The sequence below is a fragment of the Sceloporus occidentalis genome, unplaced genomic scaffold, assembly GCF_023333645.1.
Source record: "Sceloporus occidentalis isolate IW3139 unplaced genomic scaffold, rSceOcc1.0.p SCAF_2, whole genome shotgun sequence".
NCBI classification, from domain to species: Eukaryota; Metazoa; Chordata; class Lepidosauria; order Squamata; family Phrynosomatidae; genus Sceloporus; species Sceloporus occidentalis.
Window position 1 is genome coordinate 67,808,168 of NW_028316982.1, and position 15,092 is coordinate 67,823,259.

General features: G+C 46.3%; 1 protein-coding gene across 3 annotated transcripts in view; it reads left to right on the forward strand.

Annotated features, from left to right (window-relative positions):
- Positions 1 to 15,092, forward strand: part of MXI1 (MAX interactor 1, dimerization protein) — a 113,101-nt gene that overhangs the window by 89,098 nt on the left and 8,911 nt on the right. For all 3 annotated transcript variants that reach the window (XM_089509861.1, XM_089509862.1, XM_089509863.1), the window contains exons 4-5: positions 5,943 to 6,057; positions 9,231 to 9,402. In XM_089509861.1, the coding sequence (XP_089365987.1) occupies positions 5,943 to 6,057; positions 9,231 to 9,402 (287 nt within the window). The remainder of the gene's footprint in view (positions 1 to 5,942; positions 6,058 to 9,230; positions 9,403 to 15,092) is intronic.

The window sequence follows — 15,092 nt, forward strand, 5'->3', positions numbered from 1 at the left end:
AAAGCTAGGAGAGCAATAAGAGAGAGAGAGGAAAGGTTGACTTACTTCCCTATCGCTTGTGGGGCCAACTGAACTCACTTAATGATACCAAGTTTTGAGAAAAGAATATTAAACAACGGTGCTCAGGAAGGGAAAGGAAAGAATTGGGTTTCAGTCTCCTCCCGCTATGTTCCTTTTTGTGACAACGATTGAGCTGTCTCACCCACCCCCATTTTATGTACAAACAGGGCAAAGGTGTGGATGGTGGCCTCATCATCAGTGGTAGTGCACCAATTCTGTTTTATCTGAAGGCTGAAACCCTTTGTATCCACAGGTGGGCTGGCAACCAGCAGTCATATCATAATAAAGTTAAGACTGGGTTTGTTGAATGTATGCTGTGTGGGTTGACTGAGAATGACTGTTTTGAAGTTCCAGCTGGTCCAAAAATGCAGCCCCCTTCATCTCCTCACAAGGAGTGGGGCACTGTCAGGATGTTCCTCTTGTACTTTGGTTCATCCAGCACTTCCTCATTCTCTCCAGATACTTGGCTAAAGGCACTGCTCTTTTTAAAAAACAAAATCTGTATTTGTTTAGGCTTAACATGCCCTGTTTGTTTCTGACTGACCAAGAAAAACGTCTTCACTCGACCATTTGTCACCTTGGACAAGATGCTGCCTTGAGTCCTGCATAAGGAAAAGGGCAGGATATGAATAAAATAATAAATAAAATTTGTTTGATGTTGGAGGGGAAGGGGCAATGTATAACAGGATTTTTGATAATTGACCCTTAGCTCTTATTTTCTTCCTGAAAGATAGAAGCCAACCTCCCTATCTTATCTTTTGCAAATATATAAGAGTTTTATATTCACTGAGGTTTCTTCGTTGGGTGTGAGCTGGTTAAGGATATTGTTTTGAGTTTTGGGGATTTTTTTTTTGTTTTGTTTAATAAGTGTTACTAGTGTTCAGTACTTACTTTATTGTACACTCCTGGTACAGGCTTAGTGTCATTACAGTGGGGCTGAACATTTTTGTATATTTATAAATGAGCAATAGAGTCAGCCCTTTGTATCCACTGATTTTTTATCCATTGATTCAAGCATCCGTGGCTTAAATTCCAAACAACAAACCTTGATTTGGCCATTTTATGTAAGGGACTCCATTTTACTATCCATTGTATTTAATAGGACTTGAACATCAACGGATTTTGGTATCCACAGGGGGATACCTCCATGGACACCAAGGGCCTGCTATAGATTTAAACTCCAATATTGTTGTTCTTGTTGTGTGCCTTCAAGTTGTTTCCGACTTATGGTAACCCTATCATGGTCGGGTTACAGTCCGCCATTTCGGACGTCCTCAGGACATCCCAGTTTGAAAAAGGGGTGTCTCTTCTAGATGCCCCTACTCCTATTAAGGACAGAGTCCGTAACAAATGGCGGTGGCTGTTTTACACGGCCGCCGCCATTTTGACGTAGCGGACGCTGTGCGTCCACTCGTCGCGCAGTTGAAGTGACGCCGCGAGTGCGCGACTAGCACCTCGCGGCGTCTCTTCCAGGCAGCAAGAAGGCGCACGATTTTCACGCTCCTTCTTGGCAGCGTCTGGGAACCGCGCCGTTTGGCTGCTGCGGTTCCCAGATGCTGCAACCAGCGGCGCCGGCAGACTGCCACTTCTCGGTGGTCTGTAACGCACCTTGGATTCTTTTTTGGCAGGTTTCTTCAGAGGGGGTTTGCCATTGCCATCCCCTGAAAGCAGGAGAGTGTGACTTGTCCAAGGTCACCTAGTGAGTTTACATGGCTGAGCTGGGATTTGAACCCTGGTCACCAGAGTTATAGTTCAACACTCAAACCACTACACCACACTGGTTCTAATAGTCTTTAATATAAATTCTAATATTCAATTATATTTTGAACTTATGGCTATTGTGGTGTAATGATTAGAATGTTTGCCTTAGCTTATCTATTGTATATACTCATGTATAAGTCTAGAAATTTTAGTCAAAAAATTGACCCCAAAAAGCTAGGTCGACTTATCCATGGGTCAATGTAAATACTATACTTTAACTCTTATTAAAAAGGGAACCATCCCCTGATGAAAGGCAAGAAGGCAATATGTCCTGGAAGCACTGACCTCCCTGTACTCTCTCTATCATCTAGCCTTTAGTGTGAGTTAAAACAGTTATCCCTGCCATAGTTTTGTAGGTTCTTTGGCATTGTTTTCTTTTGCTTCATCATTTAGGTCCTTTGTTGTATGAACCTAAGTTTTACTCTCGACTTATCCAAGAGTCATATCAAAATCCATAAATTAGGCCCCAAAACCTGCCCTCGACTTATACATGAGGTTGACTTATAGTTGAGTATATACAGTATGTTCTAGCCCCCACCAATCTATGAAACCTATCAGGTGGTTTTGGGCCAGTCAGAGTATGGTGCCCATTCACACTACACAGTTATGGCACTATGGTTCTACTTTAACTCTCATGGTTCCAACCTGTGGAATCATGGGATTTGCAATTTAGGAAGGGGCATTTAGAATTCTCTGCCAGAAAGCTCTAGTGCCTCACCAAACTACAAAGCCCACAATTTCATGGAATGCAGTTGTAGCAGCAAAAATGGAATATAGTTCTGTAGTGTGGTGTACAAGGGCCCTTGGCCTACTTCAGAAGGATGTTTAGAAGATAAAATAGGGTAGAGAGTAGTCATGTATGTTGCCTTTTCATGCTTTTGCTTTGTCTACCTGCCTGTGATCTTAGCCAAGAGGTTAGCCCTTATAAGGTACAATATAAATGTAATGACAATACATAATGAAACAATATACAGTAGCCCCTCCCAATTCGCCGTGGATCTGGTCAGCCCCCTCCCCCCAAGTGCAAAAATGGCAACTCACAAATATTGAAGTCCCATTGAAAATAACGGTGTGTGCCGCCATTTTATCCCTCCCCGCTTGTCCCTCCCGCAAAGAGCAAGACCGTGGACTCCAAGTCCCGAAAAGGGAGGGACAAGTGTATAATGAAATCTAGTCCTGTTGTGCTAATGTGACCTATGAACATGATTTGTGCTATCATCTGTGGATGGTATCTTGTATTTCAGTTAGAGAAACCTGGGTTCAAGTTTTACCTCTGCCATGGATCCATTGTGTGTGACTTTGGCCAGGGGACTTTCTTTACAGATGTGGCAGAACCAAAGACTGCGTGTGTTAGAAATGTATTCTGTACATTCATAAGAACTATGATAGAAGCATAACCTTCCATGTACATTCACAGTGGAATGCAGAGGGAAAATCAAATTATAATATACATGCAAACCACTCATTCAAAAGTTAAAAAGTTAAACTTGCAAATTACCTCCACTGAAAAGCCATGTGTTTTGAAGGGTTATGAAAACTCTGGCTTATGATGGTTTAATCTCTAACAGCTATTTCATCTGTGTAAAGCATCTCACAGTATGTGTAATTGTAAAGTCTTGAGTGACAGTGCATTTCACTTTCTGTCTTCTCAGAACCTGTGTGCAGGCACACAATTTGGCATCAAAGCCGGGGGGAAGAGTGCATGCACACATGCTGAAAGAGCCAGCTCACAGCTGATAAATCACTTGTGCTCTCTATGTGATGCCATCATATAATATTCTTGCTTAGGTTTCCTGCTGAACTATGTTAATAAGAAACATCTTGAATTAGATCCCTGGAAACAATGACGAGATACCGAAATTAGTACAGGAGGCAGAAGAAAATAGATGTAGTGCTTAAAGTGTAAGAGTGTTAGGGATGGTCGTTGGCTTTTTTAAAATTCTGCACCCAACTCTGTGTAAAAGCAATTGGGTTTCCCATTGCCCTTTCGCCCCTTATCTTGTAGCTTTTGTTTTTCACCTGCAGTATGTGGCCTAGAGGAAAGCAGTTCAGCAAAGATGCCTTTTTTTTGTGTAATCCTATTTTAACAATGACATTTTAGAATGTAAAGTTCTTACATTATGTTTCCAGATGAAAATACTGCAAACTCATCTTTCTACATCTTTCCTTCTTAGAGCTAAATAGGTAATGTGATGAATCATCCATCTAATGTCAGCATGTGAAGAGGGCTACTACAGATTCACAGGTGTATTATGTGACATTGCTAACCTAAAATATAGGGGCATTTTGGCTGCAGCTGATCATGGGTCAGTGAACAGCTGGGACTTTGAGAAACCTAGAACGTGCACTGTCAGTGTTGATGGAAAATGTTTCCAGCAATCTTAGAAATATGGTTGCAGTAACGGCAGTAAACTATGTAATTCTGTGCATTGAATCCCTGAAACAAACCAGGGAGTAGATCACTAATATAAGAACATACTTGGCACTTCATTTGTGAGCAATGCTTTGCCAAGATTGTAGATTTCCTTGTGTAGTTAAGAAACAGCAAAGCATGAAGAAACTACTGCATCAAATTTACAGCACAGCAAATAGACACAATCCTCTACTTATTTTTGCTTTTTGGGAATATGGGACCATACACAAGTGAAATTGTACTTGAACATGTGTGTGTGTGTGTGTGTGTGTGTGTGTGTGTGTATTTGCAAGTTCATGTTGTTCAAGCAAAACAAACAAACAAATAAATTTCCCTAGCATTTTGGGGCCAGTGGGCACACTTGGAATTTTTGAGACAGTCCTATTCTCCCTGTCTCAAAATGGCTGTTGTGGCAATGTGAACAATAGAATAACTTGTGGGTCCAACAGATCCTCAGTTTCACAGTAGGCAGAACTGTGAGGCCAAAAAAAAGTAACTTGTTGGAGAACTTTTGTTAAAAGGCAGGGGAAATATGAACCCTGAAAAATAAATCCACTACTTTGAATTCTCCCATTATCTCTAAATAGATTCCTTTAAAAATAACATGAGAGCCATCATGGTATATTGGTTTGAGCATTGCACTGTGACGCTGGAGACCAGGGTTCAAATCCTATGTCGGCCATTGGGGGATCCTGGGCAAGTCACATGGGCGGGTTATAGACCGCCATTTCGGACGTCCTCAGGACGTCCCATTTTAAAAAGGGGGCGTCTCTTCTAGACGCCCCTTTCCCTGTCACGGACTCAGTCCGTGACAAATGGCGGCGGCCGTTCCAGACGGCCGCCGCCATGTTTACATTTTGGACGCATAGCGTCCAGATGGGTCGCGGCAGTTACGTCGCAGGTGCGCCATGGGCGCCTCGCGACATCATAATGGCACCACAGGAAGAAGCTCCATTTTGGAGCTTCTTTTTTGCTCCGCGAGGGAGTCGCGCAGTTTGTATGCTGCGACTCCCTCGCGGAGCAAAGAGCAGCGCCGGGAGACCGCCACAAAGCGGCGGTTTGTAACGCCTCCCCCTCTCAGCCTCATTGTGATAATGACAACCCCCCTCTGAAAAAAATTGCCAAGAAAACCCTATCATAGGGTCAGCTTAGGATCACCATAAGTTGGAAATAACTTGAAAGCACACAACAACAAAAATAATATATCACCCATGTACAATGCACACATGAGCATCCTTTCTTAGGATCACTACCCAAATAAGCCTTGCCGTCTCTGTTTTTTCTTCTTGCCTCTGTGACATGTTTTGTCTTGTTCCATTATTTGTTACTTTCTCTTTCATAGGTTATTTGCTTATTTGAATCCACATGCTCTCCTCCTTGTACACCCAGTATGTGGGACTGGGCTGATAGTTTGGATGAGTGTGAAGAGAAAAGTTGAATTTGACAATCATTCTAATTTACAGCTGAGCCATGAGGAGGGCAAAGAGCCTGGCAGATCTGCATGGATATACTGGTGCCCTGAGGCACTCTATGTTGGCCTCCAGTTTGCCACATATGGTTGAATGCTGCTGAATGTCATTTAATGGTGAAACAACTTAATATACTAAAGGGGGTTGAGGTACCTGGGGGAACGGCTGTTAGGCAACTATCTGGAGAAGGTTGATTTAATTTCACAAGATATCACTGACATTTGTGACTTCCTTTATAGACGAGCTCACCTCCGCCTGTGCCTAGAACGTTTAAAAGTTCTCATACCACTGGGACCTGACTGCACCAGACACACGACCCTGGGGCTGCTTAACAAAGCCAAAGCACATATCAAGGTAAGAATCCCATCCAGTTAGTCTTTTCCAGTACCTGCCAAGTTTCTTGGGCTTGTGATTGAGTTTTAATCATCCAGAAAGCATAATTGTGCCATGCTGCCAAATCAGGGAGCCATAACCACCCTGACTTGTGGGGTTTGTAGCATGCCAGTGTTATAATCTGACTGCATAGGGTTGAAGCCTTAGTTTAGTGCATAAGGGAATCTAGTAACTGTAAAGACCATTAACCTAAAATTCAGAGTGTCAGTGTTAAAATGTTTACCCTTTAATTTTAAGGACTTCTTAAATAATCCCTACATTAATGCCATTGAATGGGACAGAGGTTATAGAAGAGCATTCACTTTGGAACCCACTGGGCCCAATCTAACAAAAATGCTTCTTGTGCAAAGCCCATTTCCTTTCTGATTTTTGTCAGACTGTCACCTTGATTTTAGTATATTCAGACAACACAACACAGAGAGGCTATAGTTGTTTGTGTGTATGTGTGTGTTTGATTTTGGGGTTTTTTTCCTACTAGCTACCACCAACATCAGGAAGGTTATGAATTACCCTAACACTGGTAACTGGAGTAATTCATTATCTTTTAATTGTAGATTTATTTAAAAAAAAGAGAGAGAATGAAGTTGTGTGAAATGATACGTTGTGCTGGTGATGATATTTGGAAATTGTGTCACTCAGATGCCCTGAGTATACACCGGGTACACCTGAGACACTGTAATGGAAGCAGGGTGCCAAATATTGTAAGAAGCTAAAGTCCTAAGGATGCTTACTTGGCAATTCCCCCTTGAAATCAATGTAAAGCACACAGTGTAACCAAGAGTCCTACAACATATTAAAGATGAAAAATTTATTATTTGAATTATTAGAAGTAAGGAGGAGGAGGAGCAACCGTTGTGGTGTTGGGTGAAGCCAGTTTCCAAGTTAAGCTTATACAGACATACCTGAGTTAACAAACAGGCTGTGCAGATCGCCCCTAAAGGGTGGCCTGCACCTGTCTCCAGCTGTGCTGGATCGGGACCGCAGCAACCACACACTGCGGCCCCAATCTGGTCTTTCCAGGGCACAAAAAGGAGTCACAAAAAACAGCTCCTTTTTGCACCCTGGAAAGAGTGCGATAGCCACGATGTCACCACTTTAAGGTGCTCCTTTGGCACTGCATCATGTGGTTACAGTGCCAGAGGAAAACACTGTGACGCCGCGTGGAGCAGTGCACGGCATCACGCCACCATGGGGGCAGAGCCAGGGCATGCCCCGAATCACACAGACTTTCAGTGCTTGGTTGCAGGAGTGTGTCTTCGGCAAACAGTGCAATAAAGCTTGAGCTGGGAAAGGGTAGGATTCTACTTTAGTTGATCCTATTGGAGTTGTGGGTGCCTGTCCACAACAGGTAAGGTAGACAGCAGCTGTCTCCAGAATCCCTTATTGAGCATATGTAAATAAAAAAATAGAGAGAAAATGAGAAACCAAATTAGCGTGCCTCACTAGCTACCCACAGCATGTTAAAAAAGCATAGATATGTAAGTTTGACCCATGATATGGTCAGTTATAAGAATTATAAAAAACATGGAGGCTGGTGAAAGGGGGAAAAAATCCCTGCATTTTTTTTTTGGAAGAACATTCAAGTGGTCTTCTTAAGGTGCAGTGCTTCTTTTTTAGCTTAAGCAAGGCTAACTTGACCTGATAGTTTCATATTATATGTGCTTATTGCTAGGTTTGAATTAAAAGTTTACTGATCTGTTCTAGCCATGTTTTTTCCATGTTAATTCTGCCTCTGGTCCAAAATTTTCTATGAAAGAAAATTTTAACAGGAAAACAACACAGCTACTTCCTTAACAGAGATATACCTATACTCTTCAGAGATGAAGAGCAAGAAGAAGCAAGAAGAGCAATTTGAACTGGAGAAGTCAAAAAAGCTCAGTGAGGCAATATCAGTGCAACATTGGTCTAGACAGGGGTGGGGAATCTGTGGCCATCCAGATTTTGTTGGACTTCTACTAGTCCCACCCAAATGGCCAATGGTTGGTGATGGCGGCAAGTCCAACAACATCTAGACAGTCAGAGTTTCCTTCTCCATCCTTGATGTAGACCAGGATGAAAATCATAAAGCTTTCCTAATGTTTTTGAACTACAAGTCCCAGTAGCACTAAACAATATAGCCAGGTGGTGAGGAATGCTGAGTGTTGCAGTCCAACAATATCTTCTCAATTCCAACCCCTACCATCAGCAGAGCAATTATCTTTCAGTTAGTATAAATGCGTTTGAAATAGGTCACATGCTCCAGGGAGAGGTGGCTGATGAACAAGGTCAGTTTGCGTGGATTAACTGTTAAGACTATTTTTTTTAAATGTCTTTTTCTTGTATGAAAACTGGTGGCCATGATATATAATGAAAACTGAAATGGGAAAGCAAGTGCTGTAGTTGGTAACAAAAGACAAGAGAGCAAGACTGTTTTAAAACAGCCCGGCAGCAGGTGCTCCGTCTGCAGTGTTTCTGACTCTTCTCCTGATGGTTGGCTTTCACAAAGGGTTAGTGCCAGGCTCAGAGGGATCAGGATGTGCTTAAACACACTGGAACAGCTCAGGCTTAGCAAGGGAGGGGAACCCTGCTTGCTTAAATGGATGGCATTAGCCTGAGATGACTTTGGAGTTATGCAACATGCTGGCCATCAGGAAACCCTGTGCATTGGCCTGGTAAGATTTCCCAGCTGCGATCAAAGGAGTCTGCAGTAGATTACATAAACCCTGGCTCAAATGGGAAACTGCTTTGAAGAAATACCTAATAAACCAAATTGACATGGGTGTTCCAGCCTCTTTATTTGTAATACCTTTTCCATGTAAATAATCTGAACAAGGCCTTCAAGTTTCTGGGTTAGAGAACTGAGGACCTTTAAGGGAGGGAACTGGCAATGTGCCTCATGGTAATTGAGCACTTTGCTCAGGCTCCCCTTGATTTTTCACCCTTTTTGTTACCAAAATCTTGTCTGAGATGCATGCAGTTTTTCTGGTGGGAGGAGGAGAGGGGGGTGCCACTGGCAAGCTGATATGGTGCCACAGTGAGCGCATAAATTCATTTCTGGTGTTAGTAAATGAGAGGGAAACACTTAGGCTATGTAGAAAAAGAGCTAGGGAAATCCTGAAACAAATAATGACTGGGTTTTCCTTTTGTCATGACAGAAACTTGAAGAGGCAGACCGGAGAAGCCAGCATCAGCTTGAGAACCTGGAAAGAGAGCAGAGATTCTTAAAACGAAGATTGGAGCAGCTGCAGGGTTCTCAGGACATTGAACGAATACGAATGGACAGCACTGGATCAACCATTTCCTCAGATCGCTCTGATTCAGAGCGGGGTCAGTATATGTTTTGTGATCTTGGTTTTATCATAGTTATATCTGTGTTGAGCTAAGGAAACAGAGTGCTTAAACTATTCTTTGCAGCCAATACTTCTTTTTCCCCATAGCCTTTAAGTAGCTTTCATTTGATTCAACTACCATCTGTACGCCGATGACACCCAGTTGTATCTTTCCACCCCCGACCTTTCTCCAAGGCTTGAACAGCAAGTTTCGTCTTGTCTCACAGCTGTCTCGCAGTGGATGCGCCATCGGCGTTTGAAGCTCAACATGTCCAAGACGGAGCTTCTTGTCTTTCCTCCTAAGTCCACCCTTCAACACTCCTTTTCTGTCTCTGTGGACAACATTTCTATTCAACCAGTCCAGCAAGCCCGCAGTCTTGGTTTTATCTTTGATTCTTCTCTGTCGTGTATCCCTCAGATCCAGACCACAGCCAAGGCTTGTAGATTCTTTTTATACAATATTGCCAAAATCCGACCATTTCTCTCCGCCTCTACTGCCAAGATTCTGGTCCATGCCCTAGCAGTCTCACGACTTGATTACTGTAACATCCTCCTGGCTGGGCTTCCTCTTTCTCACCTCAGTCCTTTAATTTCTGTCCAGCATTCAGCTGCACGCATTATCACATCCGCCCACCGCTCTGACCACATCTCTCCTGTGTTGGCATCCCTTCACTGGCTCCCCCTCCCTTTCCGCATTCAGTACAAGGTCCTGCTGTCGACGTTTAAAGCCCTCCATGGGCTGGCCCCTCCTTACTTATCAGACCTTCTTTCTCCTCATCCTCCCACTCGGGCCCTCCGTTCTGGTAGTCAGGGTCGGCTGTCCCAGCCCAGGATTTCCTCTGCCCCATCTCGGATTCGCCCCTTTTCACTCGCTGCCCCTCACTCCTGGAACCTTCTTCCCCCGCCAGCAAGAGCCATCACTTCTTTAACCAGCTTCAAAATGGAGTTGAAGACCATCCTGTTCAGAGAAGCGTTCCCAGGCATTGCATAATTGTCACTTGCTATTTGATGTTCTTTTGTTGCCTGTTTTATTGAATCATTTCCTGTATTGCTATGTATTTTATATGTATTATCCTACTATTTCTTAGATTATACACCATAGGCAGGTTTACTCTTTTATATTTATTGTTTTTATGTACAGCGCTATGCAAATCTATAGCGCTATATAAATAATAATAATAATAATAATAAGCCACCCAGACATTTTTAAAAAAATAATCTGTTCATTGTTATATTTAACAGTGTTCACAGGTGGAGTGAGATAAGGATGATTCCAGGTATCACTAAAGTTTGGAAAATTACTATTTGGAGATACAACTCCCAGAATCTCTCAATTGGGAGCTGTTGTCCAAAGCTCTTAGTCTTTCCCATGTCATTCTCAGCTATATCACCATACTTGTTTAGTAGTACCTTTCAATTTGCTAGTATGAAACACAGGGTGCTTCCAGACATATAGCTCCTAATGCTACCAGTCAAAAAATATTGTGCAATACTTTCTCCTCAATGGATTATTGCAGTGAGAAGAAAAAGAAGCTTTGGGGAAACATTGTAAGATTACCTGTGGAAATGTCTACAAATTTCCATGAGGCAGGGATGATAATTGCCTAGTAAAAGCCTAGTTTGGAAATACCTGCAATCTACCCTGAGATTTTAAGTCCAGGTGATTTTTTATCTCTAGAGGTTAAAATACCTCTTTCTTCTTCGTGGTCTCTGCGAATCACACAAATGAGTTTATTCTGTGCCTGCGCAGCAATCCTCGGAAACTTCTAGAATCTCCAGGCAGAAAGCAATGTATCTTTCTGCAACTTTTTGGCGGTAGCCCCGCCCACCCATATATAAGGCCCCTGGTGGCCCGCTCCTCTTCAGTTCCTTCATTCCGCCGCGCTAAGCAGCTCGAGGAACTTCGCTTGCATCTTGTTGTTCTTTTCACAATTGAATCTCTGGCATTTGACCTTCGGACTTTCACTTGACCATTCTTCGGACTTTCCCTATCGGCTTGTCTCCTACGTGATCTTTCGGCTTGACCTCGGACCGGTAACGGACTTGATTACCATGGCCTCTTTCAAGCAGTGCACTAAGTGCGGGGTGAAAATCCCTAAGGCCGATGGCCATGAAAAATGTGTCCTTTGTTTGGAGGAGTCCCATATTCCTGGCAACTGCCCCCACTGTAAAGCTATGTCGGCCCAGGCCCTAAAGAACAGGGACCGGACACTTAAGGCTGCGCTCTACGAGAAGGTTTTGAGCCAGCCCAGTGGTTCTGGAGACGCGGACGCTCCCAGGGCCTCCAAGAAGAGAGGAGACAAACGCTCCGACCACGAGAAGAAACGGGCCCGCTCTTCATCTCCGCCAGCCAAGAGCCGTCGCAAGGGCCCTCCAAGTACGGTCTCAGTGCCTCCGCCTGAGTCGAGGCCAGCACCGTCTACATCCCCAGTGGCCGAACCGGCGAAGACCCCGACTCCTGTACCGGCGTCTTCCCGGATTATACCCTTGGAACCCAGGGTCCTCCTTGCGAGCCACCTCTCTGCAACGGCGGACGCCCTGCAGATCGTGGACTTGGGTTCGGAGTCTGAAGGGGAGCTCCACGACTCCGATGCTCCCCTATCCCCACAGAGGGCTAGACCCCGTTCTCCCTCTCCTGTGGTGAGACCACGTCCCGCCAGACGGGACACAGAGCGCCCCCGCTCCCCCCGAGGAAGGATCGGGCCACACTAGGGGCTGAGGCGGATGCCGCCTTAGATCCGGACTGTCCAGACTCAATGGAACAGGACCAGGACCTGTTTGATGCCTTCCCAGATCTCGTCTTCGATCACCGTACCGGACAGTATCTTATCCCGGTAGATCCGTCCCGCCTACGGCGCAACATCCGGGACTGCTCACAGGACCGTCGCCACACTGATGCCTCCCACGGGCTGGATGACTTGACCACCACCGACTTGTCGCCCAGGAAGCGTAGCAGATCTCCATCAAGATCCAGATCGAGATCCCCACGCTCTGCGTCACCTTCCGACGATGACGAGGCTCCATTCGTCCCGGAGGGACCTGCGGTTCCGTCCCCTACAGACGACGTCAGGTCCTTTGCTGACAGGGTAATCCGGATGGCGGATGCCCTGAAGTTAGAAGTCGCCCACCCCGAGGACGATGCCCTCGACCCGGTGGAGAGAAGGATCCACGGTTCCGCCCCAGCTCCACCAGCCTTGGCATATCTCCCATCGCTAGAGAAAATTGCCAAACGCTCCTGGGACGCACCGGCCTCCATCCCGTCGACATCCCGTAGGATTGAAAACCTCTATCGGGTCACTCCTTCGGCACCTTCTTGGCTCTCCAACCACCCTAAGCTTAATTCGGCTATCGTGGAAGGAGCCCAGTCCACCTTCGTCCCAAAGTCCTCGTCTTCTCCAGTCGACAAGGACAGTAAGAAACTGGATGGCCTAGCTAAGAAGTTTTATGCTTCAGCGGCCCTGGATTTGAAGGTGGCTAACTACGCGGCCTGCATGGGGGCCTACGTGCAGTACCTCGTAGAGAAGATGGACCCCACCATCGCTGACCTGCCGGATGACAGGAGGCGGATGATGTCTGCACTCAGGAATGAAATCCACCTGATAGGCGGACAGCAGATCATCTCCGCGAGGCACTCGACGGACTGTGCATCAAAGGTCCTCTCTGGCTCCATAGCCCTCAGGCGATACGCGTGGCTCCGGTCTTCAGACCTCACTCCACAAGCGAAGGCAGCCATAGAAGACATGCCCTTTGACAACTCGGGCTTGTTTCACCGGGACACGGATGAGAAACTCAGCTTCCGTTATAGGATGAAGACTGCCGCCAGAAAACACGGTATGTCATCCTCCGCTTCCAAGTCCCCCCGACAGAGGTACACTAGTCAGCGCCCCTGGCATCCAGGCGGCCACTACCGCTTCCAACCACAGGACCGTCCCTACCATCAGGACACTCAGCCTCAAGGCCAATCCTCCCGGTCACCTGCTCCTCCAACCGACAGGCGTCCATCTTCCCAGCCCAGATACCAACAGGGCTATAGGAAGAAGGACGGCAGGGGCAAGAAGAGATTCTGATGGGTTCCGGCGCACCTCGTCATCTCCAACAGGCTGAGCCCCTTTTTTGACACCTGGGCCGCCATTACCAGTGACTCTTGGGCACTTAACATCGTCCGTAGGGGCTATGCCCTAGAGTTTTCCCAGCTCCCACCAACTGGAGCTTTTGTTTCCACTGCCCCCTCGGACACCCTTCTTGACAAAGTGCGCATTCTTTTGGACAAAGGCGCCATTGAACCCGTCTCCCCTTCTGACTTCAAGCGCTGTTTTTTCTCTAGATACTTCACCGTACCAAAGAGAGACTCTGGCCTCAGACCCATAATGGATCTACGGGCCCTTAACAAATTTATTATTTACAAAAGGTTCAGGATGGTAACCCTTGCTTCTATTTTACCACTCCTGCAGGAAGGCTACTGGTTCGTGACTTTGGACTTGAGGGACGCCTATTTCCACATTGCGATCCTGGAGGACCACCGGAGGTTCCTCACCTTCGCCGTCGGCCAGAAGGCCTACCGGTACCGGGTCCTTCCCTTCGGCCTTTCCACAGCTCCCAGGGTCTTCACCAAGTGCATGGCACCCGTGGTGGCGTACCTGCGTCAAAGAGGGATCACAGTCTTCCCATACTTGGACGATTGGCTCTTCACAGCGCCCTCCAAGGACATCTTACTCGGGCAACTCGAATTCACCCTATCCCTGCTGCAAGCACTGGGATTACAGGTCAACTTCGACAAGTCCAACTTGACTCCTTCCAATCGAATAGACTTTATAGGAACAACACTGGACTCTGTACAGATGAGGGCATTCCTTCCAGAGACAAGGTTCCAAACCCTCTGTACATCTCTGCAGCCCTGCCTCCGCCAAAGACGCCTTCAGGCCCGTGCCGTACAAGTCGCCATGGGACACCTAGCCTCTACCACTTTTGTCACACCGTGGGCCAGACTGCGCCTCAGACCCATTCAATCTTGGTTTCTCTCCGTCTTCGACCCCGTCCGAGACACGGCTACCAAGTTGCTCACCATCCCGAGGACTGTACAGAGGTCTCTACGATGGTGGCTCCAATCCGACAACGTCTGTGTGGGGATGCCATTTCTACCCCCTCAGTCAGATCTCTCCCTGACTACGGACGCCTCCCTGCAAGGATGGGGCGCCCACACACTGGACCTTACAATAAAGGACAAATGGTCACCGGCGGAAGCTACTCTCCACATCAACGTCCTGGAAATGCTTGCCGTGGAGAAAGCACTCAGAGCCTTTCAGTCAGTCCTCGCGGGCAAGGTGGTACTTCTTCTCACCGACAACACCACCGTCATGTACTACCTCAACAAACAAGGTGGTACAAAGTCGAGGACTCTGCTGTCAGTCACCATCCGCATTTGGGAATGGTGTATAGAACACAAGATTCTGCTGCAATGCATCCATCTGCCCGGCGACCAGAACGACCTTGCAGACCATCTCAGCAGGTCACCCTCCACTTGCCACAAGTGGAGACTGCATCCAGAGGTGGTGTCCCGACTCTTCAATCGCTGGGGAACCCCCCTCCTCGACCTGTTTGCCTCCCGGCTGAATGCCCACACTGCAAGATTTTGCTCACGGTACAGAGAGCCAAGATCGGAAGGGGACGCCTTCCAGCTCAAGTGGACTC